The sequence below is a fragment of the Mus musculus genome, chromosome 7, assembly GCF_000001635.26.
Source record: "Mus musculus strain C57BL/6J chromosome 7, GRCm38.p6 C57BL/6J".
NCBI lineage: Eukaryota > Metazoa > Chordata > Mammalia > Rodentia > Muridae > Mus > Mus musculus.
Window position 1 is genome coordinate 112543875 of NC_000073.6, and position 20444 is coordinate 112564318.

The window sequence follows — 20444 nt, forward strand, 5'->3', positions numbered from 1 at the left end:
CCTGTTTGTTCTAGAATCTTCTCTAGGAGAAAATGGATCTTTGCATTTATGACTCCTCTCTTCTCAGGAAAGCAAGAAGGATGACAGCCAGAAAGTTGAGATTAAAGGGACAATTAGGCTGTCTTAGGAAAGCCACGGGGGATTGATGGTAGACTGGGGAGCAACTGCCAGCTGACTGAGGAAGGAGAGGCATCCCCTCAGCATCAGTGTTGGTCATGACCTTTGCAGAGTCCCCCACCCCCCACCCCCCGCCCCCATCCATCCTTCCCCAGCATGTGACCAGACCCTTCCTTGTCTTTCAGTATCCGAGTTCCAGGAGGAAGGAATGAACGCCATCAACCTGCCTCTTAGCCCCATCTCCTTCGAGCTGGACCCCGAGGACACTCTGCTGGGTAAATGTCCTTCTTGTCTCTGGAATAGCTTAGTGCCCACAGCTTAGGCACCCCACCAAACTCCTTTTCTTCTTCTTTTTGCTCTCTTTTTAGTTTTAGGACTTTTTTCTTTAATTTTAAGAATTTATTCTTTGAGAATTCCATACATGTATATAATGAAATAGGATTGCATCCACTTCTGTTTTTTCTCTAACTCCAAAATACCCCCCAACATGTCCTCCTTCTCAACCTCATCTCTTCTCCCTTCTCTTCTTTTTAAATCTGATGCTGCCCATATATGCACAGCTGTGGAGCTACCCACTGGAACAGCCTTCTTGTCCCCTCTTCCTCAGTGTTCCCTTGGGGCTGAGCGCTCACAGTTATTTCTCCCCAACCAGTTAGGCCGAAGCTGCTTTCAACCTCTGTGAGAGAAGCTTCCTTGTACAGTAGGCAGCATTCAACACAGAGACCCTGTTTCCTTTTACAGAGGAGAATGAGGTCCGGACAATGGTCGATCCAAACTCACGCAATGACCCCAAACTTCAAGAGCTGATGAAGGTAAGAACCAGTAAGAACAGGTTCTAGGAGTCTTCCCCACAACCTTCCGGCCGTGGCAGGAGTCAGAGAAGGCACCAAACAAAGGCCATGGCAGGGAGGACAATGTCATGTCAAAGAAACTTGTAAAGTGAAAATCAGAAACAACCCCATTCTCCAGATGAGGAAACGGAGTCTCAGGAGGCCAAGCGATTTGTTTAGTGCCTGTTTTAGAGAGATGGAATTGGTGGCTGGGAATGTGGCTCTGTTAGTAGAGTACTCTCCTAGTGTGCAAACAGCTCTGGGTTCCATTCCCACCAGTGTGGCACATGCCTGTAATCCCAGCACTTGGGAAGTGGAGGCAGAAGAATCCAAAATCCAAGATCATACTGAGTGACATGGAGTTTGAGGCCAGCCTGGAATAAGGAAGGGAGTGGGGGATGGGGAAGACATATGTTGTATATGATACTTTGACAATCGTATAGTAACCCCTCTTGTCCCCTGACCTATGTCCCCACTGTTTGTTCCCAAGCCTCACTTCAAAACAGAAAAGTGTCTAACTAGTCCACAAGTCCACTTACAGTGTCTTTCTGCTCAAAGCCTGTCTGTAGTTTTCTATCAAGTGCAGAGCCCTCAGAAGGTAGTTGAGTCTTTGCTCTGGCTCTCTCTTCAGCCTCAGATAATCTTTGTAGTGACACAGGGACAGCTGGCCTTTGGCTGCAGCACTCAATCTCCGCAGGCCTTTGCTTAGGCAGCTCCATCCATTTGGATTGCCTTTGGCTTCCTGCACACCACGTCCATCAAAAAGACCTTTCTAATGGCCATTGCTGTGACGCAGCCTCTCTGTAGAGCAATGACCCCTTGGCTTTAGCTCTTGAGTGCTGTGCTGCCCCCACTCTCTCCTAGCCTTCTAGCCAGTGAACTTTTGGGGGTTAGAGATGTTCCTTTCTTTGGAATCATCATATCCCCAATGTCTAGCCCAGCATGCTTATGGCTATGAAATCCTAGTCTTCACAGCAGACCTTCTCATCTTCTCTTCAGAGACACCTCAAAAGCAAGGCTTTAGGGGAGCATCTGTTCGTTGCTGCTTGCTTCTGTGTGCTCTCTGCCTGGGTAGGACCTGGTGATGATTGTCCCGAGCTAGTGTCTCGCCGGCAAGAACACACTCGGACAACTGGATTCTTCTACAACAAAGCTTTACTGCTTCATCAGAAGGAAGACCCCGAACCCGGAAAATGGCGCTGCTTATATACCCCTCCGCGCGGCGTGTCAGCACCTGATTTGTTGCTTGCCCATCACCTCATTGCTACACCCCAGGATGGGCAGTGACTTGGCACGAATTTACTCTTGCACCTGCACACATTACTTGTTTTCCAGTTAGGCACAGTGGAGGCCAGCGCCATCTTGTAATGGCGATTGCTCACGGCTCTCCACAGATGATTACTCTTGATTGTCAACTTGATGCGATTTAGAATGACTATGCAAACATATCTCTGGGCATGCCTGTAAGCATTTATCTCAGTTAGGTTAATTTAAGAAGACCCACTGTGGGTGTGGGCACTCCAGCACTGTTCTGGGAGCTGAGGTCCCAGACAAAATACAAAGGAGAAGAAAGCAAGCTGAACACCAGCATCCATCTTGCTGTGTTTCCTGACTGTGGGTACAACATAACTAGCTGACAGGAACTACCTTACCGAGTACCATAAAGGGAGAGTGATATGCTAAGAAGATCTGTCTTCCATGGAGTATTTGGCCCTTGTCATAGGTAATTCTTTTCAGTTACCTAACTCAGGGAGCACTTTTGTCCACAGTGTTAGAGATCAGAAACCAGAGGCTCAAAGAACTAACTAGCTTGCCTCCGACTCACAGGTGACAGAGATGAGCATGCACAAGTTCCGAGTTGACAAGAGTGTGTACATGCACAGGGCTGTGAGTCAAGCACAGTTCGTAGAGGGCCAGGCACACTTATGTCATGGACATCAGAGGGGTGCAGACACATGTGCACACAGTTGTAGATGACAGTGGTACACACACAAGTCAATAGGTGAGGCTTGGGGTTTGACCTGTTTGCATAACTCTAGAGTCTATACTCTTGCCTGGTATGAAGCCTTTCCCTTTGGAGGAAGGCCTGGTAGGGACAGGGAAGGCCATCAGAGTCACTAGTACTGCTGACACTAGAAGGCAGTCTTAGGGTTTCTATTGCTGTCATAAAACACCATGATCGTAAACCACTTGGGGAAGCAAGGGTTTATTTTAGCTTAGAGTTGGTGGTCCAACACTGAGGGAAGTCGGGACAGGAACTCAAACAAGGCAGGAACCTGGAGGCAAGAACTGATAGAGAACCACTGCTCATTGGCTTGCTCCTCAAGGCTTGGTCAGCCTGCTTTCTTAGAGAACCCAGGACCACTAGCCTAGAGGTGTCACCCCCCCATAATTAACCTGGCCCTTTCCAAGTCAATCACTAATTGAGAAAATATCCTATAGGCTTCTCACAGCCTATAGGAGGCACTTTCTCAATTGAGCTTCCCTGTCAGATGACTCCAGCTTGTATCCAGTCGACCACAAGCTAGCTGGAGCACTCTGCAAATGCACAGGGGTACTGGGGCTCACATCTACCATTTGCACACTGGTCCCATGCCTGCTCTGCCGATTTTAATTATCTAGCATAAGAAAGCTAGTTTCCAAACAAATGTGTAGCAGCTCTTCTCTGACTCCCACACTGTCTCTGCAGGTGCTCATCGACTGGATCAATGACGTATTGGTGGGAGAAAGAATCATCGTGAAGGACCTCGCTGAAGATCTCTATGATGGCCAAGTCCTACAGAAGCTCTTCGGTAGGAAAGGGGGAGACTTGGGGATGATGGCTGGCTCTTAGCTGAGAGGCAGTCCTAGGTCACAGTGCCCCACCTGAGAGAGGTGGACAGAGTGGGATGGAAACATGGGCATTTTAACTGCCTTCTGGGGGTACTGCCTTATGTGATGGAATGGTTGGGGGAGTCTTTTGGAAACCCGTTGGTCTGCTCCCTGGCCATCCAGGGTCATCAGCTAGGTTGATGAGAAGCCCCCACTGCAGGAAGTAATGAATGGAATAGACTTCCTTCCTCATCTTCTTTGTCTCAGGCCCACACCAGACCAAGGTTCTAATTCAGTGTCTAGCTGTCTTTCAGCCACCTCTGCATGGGTACACATGGGACTGAGTATACCCTTCTAGATAGGTACTGTCCCTCGCTGTCAGTAACCCCCAGTACAGTGTTGCCAAGACGTCCTTGCTCGGCGATCTCTCCTCAGTCTACTTCGCTATTTTCAGTCACCTTTCTGCACTTGTCTGAAGAGTTGCAAAGCTCCTGTGCTTGCCTCCACTCCTCTCATCCCACATCTTCTGCTCTGTCGCCTGCTAGCTGCGACAGACACCCCTGGTTAAATCACAGGTCCAGTCCACCCTCATCTAAAACTCGAAGGTCTCTTGCTGATCACCATCCAGACCACTTAGCTCAGCCCTCAGGACATTGGATGCTCCTCCCAACCCCACAGCTGTCTGTAGCTTTTCCACCAGACACCTCTACACATGTGGCTCACATGACAGGGCATGACAGATGAAGTAAGTGGCTATGCTGGCTGTTGTTTTTTCCGTTTCTATGTCCAGCCCAGTACATTATTTCTTATGTCTGTCTCTATGGCCCTTCCTCCACCATCTACCAAGACATGCCATTATTGTTCATCCTTCTGGACTCGGGGCGCTCCCTTTTACACTCTATGCATTATGGTCACATGTAAAAGACAGGGCTACGTATTTCTCCATGCCTTCCTCATCTTATGTGTTGGTTGTAGGTAAGCACATGTGGCTCACCAACATGAAGTCAGGAAGTAGGTCTTATTTCTTTTTTCCAGGTTTCTCCAGCCCCGTCAGGCTGCTTTGCACATCACCTAGCACTTAATCAATGTATATTAGGTAAATGAATGAATGGCTGATGTAAAATCTAGTAATTTCTTGGAAGCTAAACTGATTTGGTACTCAAACATCAATATTAATGAGTATTAATATTTAAAGGTTGTAAATGCTAGCTGAATGCAAAATGGGAAGGTTTTGGCGCATGTAATCATGGAGAAGATATGAGCTTCACTCAGTGTGTCCCCGGTGGCTGCAGCTGCTGGCCCTCCAGCACGACTGACTTCTAATCAGACCCAGAAGCTGCCTCGAAACGTTCTAGGCTAGGCTCTTGGAGGAAGGACGGACCGTGGCCACAGAGTCATCTTGCCTCCAGGAAAGGGTTACAAAAGAGCCTGACATCACATCTGTGTAGCTCCAGATCAGGCCTCCTGTATGAATAGGTCAGGTGACTTGAGATGTCCATCTTCATGTCCCAAAGGTGAATCACAACAGAAGTTATTCTCCTCATGTGAAGCCTTCAGTTTAGCCCTCTGTAGGTGTAAGGTTGAGCACACACATTCCAGACCTATAGGCAAGATCCCCAAGGTCGAAAGAATCAGTGTGCCGCATAATGAATGTCATAGAAGCCCCTGGGACAGACCAGTTTAGAGACAGGTGTGAATGACCCCTGTGACCTTAAGCTCCCCTCTAGTCTTTTGTCTTCTTTCTTCCCTAGCCTGGTTTTTTCAAAGAGCATTTGGTGCTACCAATGCGAGCCACTCCCTCCCTCCCACTTCCCCATTTTTCCATTGACTCTCCCTGCTGCTGACACCTGCTGCTATCTTCTCCCAAGGCTCTGCTTCTTCCAGCCATGGTTGGAGTTTCTCAGTGTATTAGTTAGTTTTCTGATTGCTGTAACCAAGTACCTGGTAAGAAATAGCTTAAAGGAAGAAGAGTTTGTTCTTGCACATAGTTGGAGGGAATACAGACCATCATAGCAGGGGAGACACAGCGGCAGGAGATGAGACAGCTGGGCAATTGCATAATACACAGTCAGGTAGCAGAGAGAGATAAAGATTAACCAGAGACTCATCATCCGTCTTCCGACTTCCTGGGTGGTGCTCCCACCCATTCCTGCGATTTCAATCATTGAAGCTACCATAATGGCACTCACGTTTAACTGTCTTCAAAGGGATTCATTCCACCTGAATGCCCCTCAGCTGCCTTGCCACCAGCCTGACCCAAACAGGCTGCTTCCTTTGGTTCTCCCCACCAAAGGCATTCCTTTTCCACCCCAATGGTGGGTTCACTGTGCACAGCTAGTTGTTCAGATGAAATTCAGTCATCTAGATTGCTCACTTGCCTTCATCTCCAAAAGTCTTGGCAACTGTATTCCCATCTACTGTGTATCACAGCCATCCCATCTCTCAACATGCATGCAAAGCCTCATGAAAGAGTTTGGCTAAGTCAGCTGGGTAGGGTTCACTCTCTACATTATGCTACAGCCACCTTGGCTTAGAACAGCGGTTCTCAACCTGTGGGTCCTGGCTTTTTTGAGGTCAAACCACCCTTCCACAGGGGTCGCCTAAGACTATCGGTATATCAGATATTTACAATATGATTCCTAACAGTACAAAAGCAACAGTTATGAAGAAGCAGTGAAAATAATTTTATGGTTTGAGGGGTCACCACAACATGAGGCACTGTTGGGTCTGCGCATTAGGAAGATTGACACCCATTGGCTTAGAACTTCTCGCTTACTCTTAGCTTCTTCGGTTCCATCTTTTGCTCCTGTACATCATTTCTTGCCTCAGTATCATGCTGGAGATATTCCATATCTTTCTACAGCTCACTAGTCTGCTCAATACTTAAATGAACCCAAAGGACATTTGTCACTTTCTTTCTAAACTTTGTGAATTGGAACTAATTTTAGGCTTTGAGTCACCAAGTTTGTACAAGGAATGTCCATGTATTGTTCACCTACACTCCCGTATGTTCACAGTTGACCCAACCATCTCACCAATACCAAAACTGAAAGAATAACCTTAAAAAGCTCTTTAACCGAATTACAGGCCTCCTTTGGCTACACTACTTTGTTTTACATTGTTTTTTAGGTTTATTTATTTTTTTCATCTTATGTATGTATTTTGCCTGTGTATGTGAATGCATTCCAGATGCATATCTGGTGCCTGAGGATGCCAGGAGAGGGCACTGGATCTTTCGAGCTGAAGTTAGAAGGGTTGTGGGCTACCATGTGGATTCTGGGAACTGAACCCAAGTCCTCTGCAAGAGCAACAAGTGCTCTTAACTGCTGAGCCATCTCTCCAGCCCTCAAGGATGCATTTCTTTTTTTTAATTTTTAATATTTTTTATTACGTATTTTCCTCAATTACATTTCCAATGCTATCCCAAAAGTCCCCCATACCCTCCCCCCCACTTCCCTACCCACCCATTCCCATTTTTTTGGCCCTGGCGTTCCCCTGTACTGGGGCATATAAAGTTTGCAAGTCCAAAGGGCCTCTCTTTCCAGTGATGGCCGACTAGGCCATCTTTTGATACATATGCAGCTAGAGACAAGAGCTCCAGGGTAGTGGTTAGTTCATATTGTTGTTCCACCTATAGGGTTGCAGATCCCTTTAGCTCCTTGGGTACTTTCTCTAGCTCCTCCATTGGAAGCCCTGTGATCCATCCAATAGCTGACTGTGAGCATCCACTTCTGTGTTTGCTAGGCCCCAGCATAGTCTCACAAGAGACAACTATATCTGGGTCCTTTCAGCAAAATCTTGCTGATGCATTACTTTCTAACACAATGCTCAATTTCAGCATCCCAGCTTGCACGCTACTTTAGCTGGCAAGTCTCCTTTGCTCTTGGGTCCACAGTGGTTTCTCTGTCCTTCCTTGTCTTTCATGAGGCTGTGCGTCTGAAGAATACTGGTAGGAAGTTTTGTAGGATGATGATTACAGTAATACTACTACACAGTTTGGGGATCCACTCCCCCAAGTGAGCCACCCTTTTCAGTGCCTGCTAGGGAGCACTTGTAGTCACTATGACTTGTCATGGGGGGGCGGGGGTATGCGTGCTTTCAAATGACTTACGGTGGTCTCTGTCAACTCTCTTCACTCTAGCATTACCACTTTTCCTCCTTGTGATTAGTTTCTTCAGGGAGAAATACCTTGAGACCATGGAGACATCTTCCTCTCTTAACTCTCACAGAGTCTAGCAGTAGACTGACTCTGCTTTAATCAGTGCAATTGTGTGCTAAGGACAAGTCTCCTTTTCCTTCCTTCTTCTACATTTATTCTCTGGAATTCTCTCACAAGGACGAACTGTAATGTTATTTCTGATTATCAGTTTATTCAGCTATTTAAATATATCAATGTGGACAAAAGATCTTTGTGCATTGGCTGCTGGGAACTCTCTACCATTGGCTCCTGCAATCTTTTGCTATGAAGCTGTTGTTTTATTGATATGTCCTTGCATTGTAGCATCATGAGGCAGTCTAGGCTCGTATGGTATTTTCTGAACTCTGCTAACCACTTCTCCAAAGAAACTAGATTTTTCTTTAACTTTAGAATGGCATTTATACATCAGGTTCTGGGCCTATCACTGGGCATTTTAACTTGTTCTCTACAGCATAAATAATCAAATTCTCAATGGATAGTATGAAGATAAATCAAGCATCATTAGAAATTGGGCCTCCAACATCTGGGGCTTGAGTGCTTCTATACTAACTTGGTTGGGCCTGGAGAGCAGGAGCAGCCATGTGGGTGACATCATGGGACAAAGACTCGGAAAGTGAGCAAGGTGCCAAGGGCAGGGATGTCTTGACTGAGGGTCATGTGAGCTTGATGGTGACGCCAACAGCCTGGAAAAGACAGGTGACCTGGGATAGACATGACCCTCGGCATGTGCTCTGCTCGAGAGCCCTTGAGTGGCAGCATCAGACCTGACTCACCAGTGTCTAGCTTGCTTGCAGGAAAACAGCCCTTCCCAGAACCCTGAGGCATTTGGGAGAAGGTCTCCTCACTCCTGACCTCACTGCCTTCCCAGGTGCCCACTGCTATGTCTGTTTTCTGGGCCTTTCTCTTTTGTTCTGGCAACAGATTTTTGCATAAGTTTTTCTTAAAGCGCAGACACAATGATCTGGTAGAAAAAAAGTTTATAGATGTCTTAGAAGTTATAGATGCACTAGGCCTTGGGGTAGCTCAATGACAGAGCACTTGCCTGTCATGTCCAAGACCCTGGGTTCAATCAATCCCTAGTACAAAAAATTAAATTAATAAATAAATAAATGAAAAGAAGAATTCACAAAACCAAAAAGCAGAAATGAAATATAAGTAACCAAGTAAGTAATATAAAAGGAAAATGCTAATTAAATTCTATCAAAGAAGCCAGGTATGGTGATGCAAACTTTTTGTTGTTGTTGGGTTGGGGTTTTTTTTTGGGGGGGGGGGGGCGAGTTTCCAAACAGGGTTTCTCTGTATAGCCCTGGAGTGATGCAAATTTTAATCCCAGCACTTGAGAGAGGTAGGCAGATCCCTGAAGGTCCAAGACCAGCCCGGTCAACATAGAAAGTTCTAGAATAGTCAGTCAGAGCTACACAGAAACATCCTATCTCAAAAAAACAGAGGAAGGTGGAGGGAGAGAAAGAGGATATTACTGATGGGCTGGGGGTGTGCCTCAGTTGGTAACTTGCCTGCCTAGCATGCACAGAGTTCTGGGGTCCATCCTAGCACACACATAGAGCATGGTCACCTACCTGTAAAGTTCAGCATTTGGGAGGTAGAGGAGACAGAACAATCGAGATTTTAAGGTAATCCTCAATTACATATGAGTTTGAGGCCAGTCTGGACTACATATTAAACTAGCAGTTCTCAACGTTCCTAATACTAAGATCCTTCAATACAGTTCTTCATGTTGTGGTGACCCCCCCCCCCCGACCATAAAATTATTTTCATTGGTACGTAACTGTAATTTTGAATTTTGCAACTGTTATGAATCATAATGTAAATATCTGATATATATAATATCTGATATGTGATCCCTATGGGGGGTTATAACCCACACGTTGAGAATTGTTGTATTAGACCCTGACTCCCAAAGTGATTAATAAATAAAAGGTATATTAATAAAAACAACTGTGCTGATTGTAACCTGGGCCCTTAGAGCAACCAGATGACAGTTAGACCTAAAATCACCCTTTCTGGGACATTGAGGCCAAGCATTTATCCTGAGGTTCCTTTCTTCATTGCACAAAATCGGTTCCAGCTGATTCTCTAATCTGTGGTGGGAGAAGAAAGAGCCTTGGGCTGGAAGTGGGAACAGGGAGCATCAGGTGACTAGCAGGGCACAGGGAACTCTGAGAAAGACATCTCAAAGGAAACAGAAGGTCTAACATCTGCTCTGTGGCAGCTCTTGATGACACAGGCCATCTCTCTGCTGCTTAGGACTCCACAGGGGAGACAGCAGATGGTGGTCCACTGGCCTGCCTCTTTATGAAACCCACCCCATCCTTTTATGGGAATAGTATCAACCCTTCAACACCTCAGAGCAAGGGTGCCCTAACCCCAGGCAGAGGAGGAAATGCCTTCCTGTTCTGTGACACTGTTCCTACGGAGATGGGAACAAGTGTTTCCTCACCCCAGAAAGGGAACCAATGAGAGACCAAAGTTCAGATACCACCAAAGTCCACTTGGTGAAACAGTGAGTTTTGTTGGGGTTGTTCACTAGACCAGAAGTGATTCAAAGACAGCTGCATCACCAAAGTCCACCCTGGCTCATGAGAGCTGGGAGCCTGGAGCACACTGCACAGGCTGTGGGCAGCTCCACAGGTTGGAGAGTGTCTGGGTAGCTCAATTGGTCTCTACTTCTTAGAGGCAGCTTACATTGTCATTCAGTCTTCTAGGCAGCAGCCTGTCTAAGAGTGATCCACAGAGAGGAGGGCCTAATGGATCTGATCCGTTCCAGGGACTTCCTGAAGTTATTCTGAGTTGTTTCGCTTCCGACCTGAAAGAGCATCCCTGCAGAGTGGAATGTTTCACCTCCCCGTAGGACATCCTCTTGACCGGCTTCTCTCCAAAATGAAAGATTTAACCTGAAAGAATGCTGCTACACAACACTCCCTGACCATGCTCACCTGTTCTTGGGATTCCTCTCTTCTGAAGTGGCTAAAGGAGGCTACATCCTCGGGTCCCCCAGAGGTTGCTCTTACCCTGTGTCTTCTACAAGGCAACACTGGGACACGGTCCCCAGCATCACTGTTATATACTGAAGTCCATGGTCACTTCATTATATTTTCACACACACCCACACCCAACATACCCAACACACCAAACACGCACACACACACCTACCCAGTGGCCAGCATGAGAGGAGACACAATTCCAGGAAAGTCTGAGACCTGGTCTTGCACCTCAGTTCCTCCAACCATAGCCCCCTATTCTTTATCTGATTTCTTAACTCAGGATGACTGGGGGGGGGGGGGGCTTATCACTGTGTTTTATTTGACCATGATGCATATACATACACACACACACAAACATACAGAATTAAATGCATATATGTAATAAGAAATGTTTTTCAAAGGAGAAAAGGATAGTAGGGGAGGAAGTATGGGGAAAGCAATACAAATAGGAAGTCAACTAACGTGCTTCAGGTGACCCCTAGCTCAGTTCAGGTGACCACTAGTGAGGGTGGGTCCTAGTGCAGATGACATCTAGTGCAAGCGACTCCTGGTACAGGTGAATCCTAATGATGATGAGCCCTAGTGTGGGTGACCCTAGTGTAGACAACCCCTCATGCTAACAACCCCTAGTGTGCGTGAACCCTACTGTGCGTGAACCCAGGTGCATTACAAACATAATCCATAGAAATTGACTTTATTCATTTTTTTAATTTAATGAATGTGTCCCATATGTTTGGAAACAAAAGTGGTTTTGAATAGTTGAATAGCTGGGGGCTCAGCACTGTTGGAAAGGGGGTTTTAGCACTTAAATTCTTTGGGGGTATAATATATGTTGCAACGCCATGAGTTAAAGCAGTGATTCTCAACCTTCCTAACACTGTGACCCTTTAATAGTTTCTTTTGTTGTGGTGACCCCCCAACCATAAAATTATTTTGTTGCTACTTCATAACTGTAATTTTGCTACCATTATTAATCATAACCTGATATGCAGCCCCTTGGGAAGCACTGAGTTAAAGCATCTGGATCATCATCTCATTGTTCTGGGAATTGACTGCACTCTGCCCCGTCTTTACGCGCCCTGAATTTGTTGCATGTCATTCCATTGTTTTGTAAAGCCGACCTCTGCAAGAGCATCTTTGTATTCTAACTGAAATGAAAGCAAGGACACAGTCACAACGCAATACACCTGGGGACATTCTAAACCCCATCGTATCTATTTGAAGATCATATTAGCACTTCCTAAAAATTAGCCAATTATGGGCAATTTACAGAAGCATGGGATTGCGTGAGAAATGGCTTCCCAGGAAAATAATACTTCAGCAATAGATGTGTAAAGACCCAGCTAATATTACCCTAAGAACAGAAGAGGGAAGTTAGAAATCTAAGGGAAAGGGTATCTTTAATTCCTTGGCACCATGGAGGAAAGCTACTCTGTAACTGGCATTCAGTGGGGAGGCGGCTCCGGTGGCTAAGTATTTGCTGCACAGGCATAAGAACCTGAGTTCAGATCCCAGCACACACATTGATAGCTGTCTGTATCAGCATCTGGGCGTCATCAAGCCTGAAGAGTGGAGACAGGAGGATTCTCTGGGGCTCACTGGCAGTCTAGGCAAACCAGTGAGCTCTATGTGAGAGGCCCTGTTTTAACAAGTATAATGGAGAGCAATTGAGGAAGATACCTCAGGCTTCTACATGCATGCACACACGCACACAGACACACATAGACACACACAGATACACACTCATACACACACATACACATATATACATCCATATAGAGACACATACACATATACACACACCATAGAAGGGAGGGAGGGAGGGAGGGAGGGAGGGAGGGAGGGAGGGAGGGAGGAAGGAAGGAAGGAAGGAAGGAAGGAAGGAAGGAAGGAAGGAAGGAAGGAAGGAAGGAGTTAACTGAGGTAAAGAAATGAAAGAACTAATGAGAGGAGACCTGGAAAGACAACCAGACACAAGAATAAATCGTGTGAGGTGGGCTCTTATTCTTGTCAGCAACCATCAGTTAGCTGTACACAGGGGATGTTTTTTGCAAAGAGAAAACAGGGATGGACCCTGGCTGGATCCCTACAGAGGATGCTCAAATGTGCAATAAGTTCTATATAGTACATATGAACTTTTTAAAAAGGAATGACTTGAGCCTAGAAAGAAATCTGGGCTATAAATCTTTGCAGAAAAGGGTAATAGGAAAATACATGTGTGTAATACTATAATCTCATTCTTAAATTTTATTTAGATTTTTTTAAAAAAATGTATGCATTTCTGCTACTGTATGTATTTGGAGGTCAGAGGTCAGAGGACAATGTATAAGAGTCTGTCCTCTCCTACCTTTATGTGGGTCCCAGGATCAAACTCAGGTAATCACACTTGCAATGTCAGATACCAAATGACTTACCCACTGAGCCACCTTGCCAACCCCCAGGCATATATTTCCTATTGCCCACCTATTATTTTAACAAGGACAAAGCCAGGTGTGATAGCACCTGCCTTTAAACCCAGCACTTAAGAGGCAGGGTCTGGCCAATGTGTGTGATTTAAGGCCAGCCTAATCTACATGAGTTCTAGATTGACCAGAGCGACACAGTGAGATCCTGTCTCTAGAAAAAGAAAGGAGGAAGGAAAAGAGACTCGGAAGTGGAAAGTATTCACCTTAGTGGTAGCCAGCAGAAGGCTGTAAGGATGAGAATCCACAGGCTGGGCTGGCACACACCTAGCTCTCACACCCTCCTCCTCCCTCCCTCCCAACCTCTGCAGAGACCGGAGTCGGTCACCAGCAGTCTAGCCCAGCAGCTCTTCCTCTGGGTCAAGCTCAGGCTTCCAACTTGATCATCGTAGTGTTTTGTGCAGTCCTCCCCAGGGCGTGCAGTCTCAGTGTATGAAAAAATAGCTTGCTTCTAAAGACAGTTCCAGTGTCATCAAGAAACAATGGAGGATGGAGGGAGGCAGGCAACAATTCTTTCCTTTCTTTAAAAGGAAAGGATCCAAAATAAGAATTCAGCTTAAAAGTGGAAAAGGTGGGCTGACAGATTTCTCATTTGGTAAAAGTGCTTGCACCAAGTCTGATAATCTGAGTTTGATCCTTGGGATCAAAGTGGTTGAAGGGGTTCTGCAATTATTCTCTGAGCTCCATACAAACTAACTCATCTCTCTCTCTCTCTCTCTCTCTCTCTCTCTCTCTGTCTGTCTCTGTCTCTTTCCCTCCCTCCCTCTCTCTCCCCTCCCTCTCTCTCCCCTCCTTCTCTTCCCCTCCCCTCCGTCCCTTCCTCTCTCTGTACTCACACACACACACACACACACACATGTGTGCACACCCACGCTCACTCTCAAAGTGATATATAAGGTCTGCTCTGTGCTTGATAAATCCCTGCACTTAGAAAGTGAGGGATGGCTTGAATCAACTGAAGAGGGCAGAGAGATACATCTAAGGATGCTGCACTTACAAATAGCCTGCAGTCATCCTGCCCTGCTCCTGACAATAACTCATGTATCTTCAGAAACTGCAGACTCTCCAGTGGACAGTTTCACACCAAAGGGCATATAACTTGTGTAAGCTGTAATTACCAAAAATAAATAAGCGCTTGTCGGAGCACTGATGGAAAGTTGAAATATTTATATGGCAGCCCTTAAAAATGCAGAGAAAAGCTATTTTAAACATGTTCTGAGCCATGGGCTCTCTCAGTCCTGAATGAGCAGGGAGCATGGATTCAGATGAATCTAGAAGCAGGCACTGTAATTCCCATCAAAGGGGCTACTATTGTTTTGTCCTTTGTGATAGATTAAAATGCAAATCTAGATTAGTAAAGTGATCAAGCAGTCTCCTGTGTCGGGACACAAGTTACATTGGTATTAGCACATCACAGTGCGAGCACCGTCTAAATAGAGAAGTCCCCACTCACCATTACCAGGTGCTTGCTTCTTACTTCAAATCTGTAGCTGCTATTTTGCGCAGGTGCTCCTGTGGGCTTATCAGAGCATGGAAGTAATGGTCCCATGAGGGTTCTTCTGTCTTCCAGCTGGATGGTAGTACTTGTAGGATGTCATTTCTTTTAAGACACATGCTGATTTTAGGGGTTGGGAGGAAAAGCAAAGAGATGCTTCTGTCAGACTAGTGTGACTGGGGTGACATCCATACAAGAGCAGACAGAGTGCCTATAAGATGGTATAGCTGGTGGCTGGGTAAATTCCCCATTTCTGTGGTCCTGGGGATCTACAGTACAGTCAAAAGGCTTCCACAGGACGCATGCTCAATTAGACAAGGAGCAGCGTCCCTCTTCTAGAAGGCCCTCAACACACTTGGTCCTTCAACTGGCACAACCTCCAGTGGCCTGGGAAGAGTCTCTGTGAGAGACTGTCTACACCCTGCACTGGGTGGGCATGAGGGCATGCCTGAGGAGAATTGTCTTAATGAAGCTAATGGGTGTGGGAAAGCCCACTGAGGGCAGCACCACTCCCTAGGTGGGGATTTCTGAACTATATGAGAGGGGAAACGAAGCTGAGCAGAAGCAAGAAGTGAGCATGCGTACATCCATCTCTCTGTGTGATGCCACTGACCAACTGTCACAGGCTCTTGCCACTGTGACTTCCCACAGTGATGGAATGTAGCCTGGAACTATCAGCCAACATACATTTTCTCTACTGGGTTGGGTTTTTTTGGGGGGAGGGGGTTATTTTATCACAGCAACAAAAAATGGAATTAGAATGGACCGTAAATTAAAATCTTTGAATAAAAATCACATCCATACTGAAAATATCCGTACTTTTCTTGTCATGATTCTATAAGCAATATAAAATGACAGTATATAATGGCCTTTATATTGTATAAGGTATTTGAATAATACAGAGACGCCTAAAGCATACAAAAGGATTGCATAGGATTGCAAACACCCGGCCATTTTTGACCGGACACTCAAACACCCCCAGATTTGATTATGTGGGGTGGGACCCCAGAACAGTCCTAGGCTTTACTGTAGAGATGTGGTCATTGTGTGTTGTCATAGGTGAACGCGTGAAAGAATAGGCACAACTTAGGTTTTCTGTGACCCAGGATAACAGCTGCTCTTTTCCCTTCCCACTGCAGAGAAACTGGAGAGTGAGAAGCTCAACGTGGCCGAGGTTACGCAGTCGGAGATCGCCCAGAAACAGAAGCTACAGACTGTGCTGGAGAAGATCAATGAGACCCTGAAGCTTCCTCCCAGGAGCATCAAGTGGAACGTGGACTGTGAGTTAGGAGAGGAGGACTGTGCAACGACACTAGCCCCTAAGGGTCCCCCACCATTCCTAAACTGTCACCTGGGACGCCAAGTCATTTCTCTTTGAGAAATAACCTTTGACAGGAAAGATAGCCTATCATACAAACCCTTGGGGGTGGAAATAATAATAAAATGTCCAGGTCTGTGTTCCTTTGTCTGGAAGGCTTTCAGGTCAGCTTGGTAAGGAAATGATGTGTTCCGGAAGGCACTTCCGAGGCCCACACAGCCTGCTGAGAGCCGTGCTGTCTCCAGCATGTAGGAACTTGGGGAAGCTGAGGGTCACAGGTCCAAACAGCTGAGAGGCCAAGAGTGAGGCTTCAGTTCTGCCCACACCCTGTCACTTCTACCCTGCTCCTCAGAAGGAGTACAGATACCAAGCACTAGAAAGGGTTTGTTTTAATGTTTTATTTACTAGAGAGATAGACAGACAGACAGACAGACAGACAGACTGACTGACACATAGCAGGGAAGGGGGAATGTTCATGCCATGGTACATATCAGGATACAACTTTATAGAGTCAGTTCTCTCCTGTTGCTGTACATGGATTCATTTGCTTGACTGCTTCTACTCGGCTTGAGTTCTTCTCCACTTGCAGAGTTCAGCACCCCTGCCTAGGGAATGGTGGCCCCCGTACTGGGTAGTCTTGCGGCTATGAGGTCACTTACAGTGAAGGCAGATCATTTCCTTTCCTAGGTTTGAAGACATAATTTTTAACTCCTAAGTGGGGGAATCCATTTTAAGTCTTATAAATGGGATGGGTAACCTCTGCCACATTTCTATTACATCAGTTAGCTTACAGACACAGAGGCCAATCCAGTGCAACCAATCTTTTACTGAGACTCTCTTCCCAGGTGAATCTGATTCTAGGTCATGTCAAGTTGACAGTCATTCGCCAGGCTATACAGCAAGCACCTTTACAGACTGAACCATCTTTCCACCCCTACCTAGTACAGGACTTTTTAAGTTCCACCTTTCACAGGTAGTAGAGCTCAAAGATTTCAGAAAAATATAGAACCATTTATTCTTTTTTAATATTTTTATATGCAATATGCATAGGTGTTTTGTCTGATATAGAGCCCACAAAGGCTAAAAGAAGGTGTCAGCTCCCCTGGGACTGGAGCTCACAAACAGTTGTGAGCTGTTGTGTGGGTAGTGGGAATCAAACCTCAGTCCTCTGGAAGAGCAACTAGTGCTCTGAACCTCTGGGTCATCTCCCCAGCCCAGGGAACATTCATTCTTTTGCAGCCTCAAGATGCCTTGGCATCTGATAGAAACCCAAAGTCAGATTCAACAGTAAATGAATGGGTCACATGACACTAGCAATGACAGCCAATCCCTAATCAGGGAGTTTTCTGATTTTTCTCTTTGTAAATAAACAAATGCATGTTTTTTTTTTACAGTGAGAATAAAATGGTTAGACCGTGTTTGGATCTAAGTATTAGAATCCTCCTCCCCCACCAGTGACCTCATAGCTGCCAGGAGCTGTCTTCTGTCCTCATTTCTGACATCTGCCATTGGAGCCAAAACACCCACTACCTCCTTCAGCATAATTATACCACTGCTGGCATAGAACAGTGTGATAAGCTGGGAACAGGGCATTCTCTGCTTACCCAAAGTCACCTGAGGGTTGAGGACAGGACCTGGCTTTAGGCCCCAGAGGCTGCCCTGCTAAGGAGCCCTATTTCCCTGTGTACCTGGGAAATTAAATCATGGTCAGAAAAGGAGACATGAGGCCGAGCATATGACTTACTGGGTAAAGTGCTTGCCTCGCAAGCCTTGGATAGAGCCCCAGTGCCCATTTATTTTTAAAAACTTAAAAGCTCAGAGTAGTGCCACTTACCTGTAATTTCAGTGCTCATGAGGCAGAGACAGGAGAGCTCTGGAATTCTCTGGCCAACCCTGGCTAAGTGAGTCACTGAACTCCAGGTTCAGTGAGAGATGCTGTCTCAAAAATACAAAGTGGATGGAGCATTGAGGAAAACACTTGATCGCCTGATATTGACCTCTGGCCTCACACATATACAGCACGCATACACACACACACACACACACACACACACACACACACACACACTTTGCAAGCTGGCTGCTAATATCAGAGGGATTTAGTTGGATGTCTTTGCTGTCTCTCTGTTTACTTCTTGTGAATTAGTCTCCCTGGCTGGATCTCCAGAATGGAGATGGATTAGCGGGTCAAAAGAGATAATTATTCTCTTGGCTGCTCCCTGTGATGCCTCAGGGCATCAAGAAGAGCTGGATCTTGTTTACAAGAAGAAGCAGTGTGTTCTAGAAGGAACAGAGCAGGCACAACTCACAGGGAGAAGTTCTCTCCTTTCTCTCTAATCGGGCCTGACTGTGCGTTTGGGGACACGGTGTCGCCTTTATGCTCAGGACAAGGGTGGCAGGGACAGGCTGCTGAGTTACCAAGGTCTTTGATCTAGGACTTTAGGGATTTCTTTCTTTCCTGTTCATGAACAGTATTTTTTTACTATTGAAAATTTAGAAAATGCCAGTGTATAAAAACATTGAAATATCAATGTCCATTTCAATCCTCTCAGCACTCGCTCACCCAGCTCAGGTAATTCTTTCCACCACCCTCATCTCCCAGATGGGGAAATCAAGGCACAGAGGAGGTATGACACTACAAATGTTTATACCAGGGTCAGGAAGTCTAGCGTCTTCCGCTATCGCTTCCCCAGAGCAAGGAAGGGTGACTGGTACAGTCCATGTCCCCTGAAGGAGCACTGCTGCCCTGCCTACAGAGTGATGACAGGGGAGCCAGGAATCTGATTCAGAGAGCCACTTGCAGAGCCAGGCTGTGCACTGACTGAGCCTGTGTACGAGGCCTCCACAGCTGCCTACCTAGAGATGGGCCCTGAAAATTTTGGAGTATTACTGCAAGGTGTGTGTTTGTCCATCTGTGGGTGTCTGTGTGTGTAATAAAGAGTGTCTAGAACATGCTTTTTGTTTTCTCACATATGAATACACATGGATGCATGTATAGATAGGAATCTCCCTGTATCCTAAGGGGATGTCTTTCAACATGCCGGGGGATGCCTGCACCGTGGGTAGCTGTCCACATTGCGGGCACAGACACACAAATGGAATAGCTTTTCCATCTTTTTCATTATTTTAAGTTAGCATGCAAAGTACAGAGTTATGATGCTGTGCCCTTTCATACCTTTGTGTCACTCATCAGCTCTAACTCCTCCTCCTCACCCACTGCTCTCTCCCTCCTTCCTGCCCCCTCTTGCTCACTCCTTCCTCAGCCCAGATAGTACCTCATTCTGTTTTCATGTCACATGCATCCCATTCCCTCTCTTCTCCCCTGTCCTTTAAGATCTCGTCCTCCTCCTTCTTCTCCTCCCTATCTCACACGCATGCATGTACGCGTGTACACACACACACACACACAAAGAAAACAGCCATAGCTTATTTCGCCTGTTGATCTCCAGTTGTATCCATTTGCCTGTAAATGTCATGACTTTGTTTTCCTCTATAGCTGAATTAAATTGTTCCATCGTATACATACACTGTGTCTGTTCATCTGTTGATGGACATCAAGGCCAGTTCCATTTCCTGGCTCTTGTGAGTAGCGCAGCAGTAAACATAGATGTGCATGTAACTCCATGGCATGGCCACATAGCATCTTTGGGATACACCCAGGAGTGATCTAGCTGTTGTGTATGGTAGTTCTATTTTTAGTTTTTTAAGGAACCACCATGCTGATTTCTGTATTGGCCCCACCGGTGTCCACTCCCACCAGTGTGAATGAGGCTTCCTCATTCTCCGTAGCCTCACCGGAATTTGTTGTTTGTTCTCCTGGTGGTAGTCATTCTAACTGGATAGAATCTCACAGTACTTTTAATTTGCATTGCCTTGATGGTTAAGGAAGTAGAGCACAATATAATAATAATAGTAGTAATAATAATAATAAAATTTGCATTTCTTGTGAGAAATTTGCAAATTATACATGTATAATTTGCATTATCTCTTGAGAAATGTCTATTCAGTGCATTTACCCAGTCATTCATTGGATGGTTGAGAGGGTAGAGTGATGTTTAATTCTTTAAGGTTCTTTACAGCTGCTACATCTTATGGCACAGGAGCTAGCAAGATTTTCTCCCATGCTGTAGGCCGTTTCCTTACGCTGATTGTTTCCTCTGCTCTGCAGACATTTTTTAATTACCCATAGTCCCATTTTTCAGTTCACGGGG

General features: G+C 45.9%; 1 protein-coding gene across 3 annotated transcripts in view; it reads left to right on the forward strand.

The window, feature by feature from the left end:
• Positions 1–20444, forward strand: part of Parva (parvin, alpha) — a 163983-nt gene that overhangs the window by 116169 nt on the left and 27370 nt on the right. For all 3 annotated transcript variants that reach the window (NM_020606.5, XM_006508051.1, XM_006508050.1), the window contains 4 exons: positions 303–392; positions 859–929; positions 3637–3739; positions 16055–16195. In NM_020606.5, the coding sequence (NP_065631.3) occupies positions 303–392; positions 859–929; positions 3637–3739; positions 16055–16195 (405 nt within the window). The remainder of the gene's footprint in view (positions 1–302; positions 393–858; positions 930–3636; positions 3740–16054; positions 16196–20444) is intronic.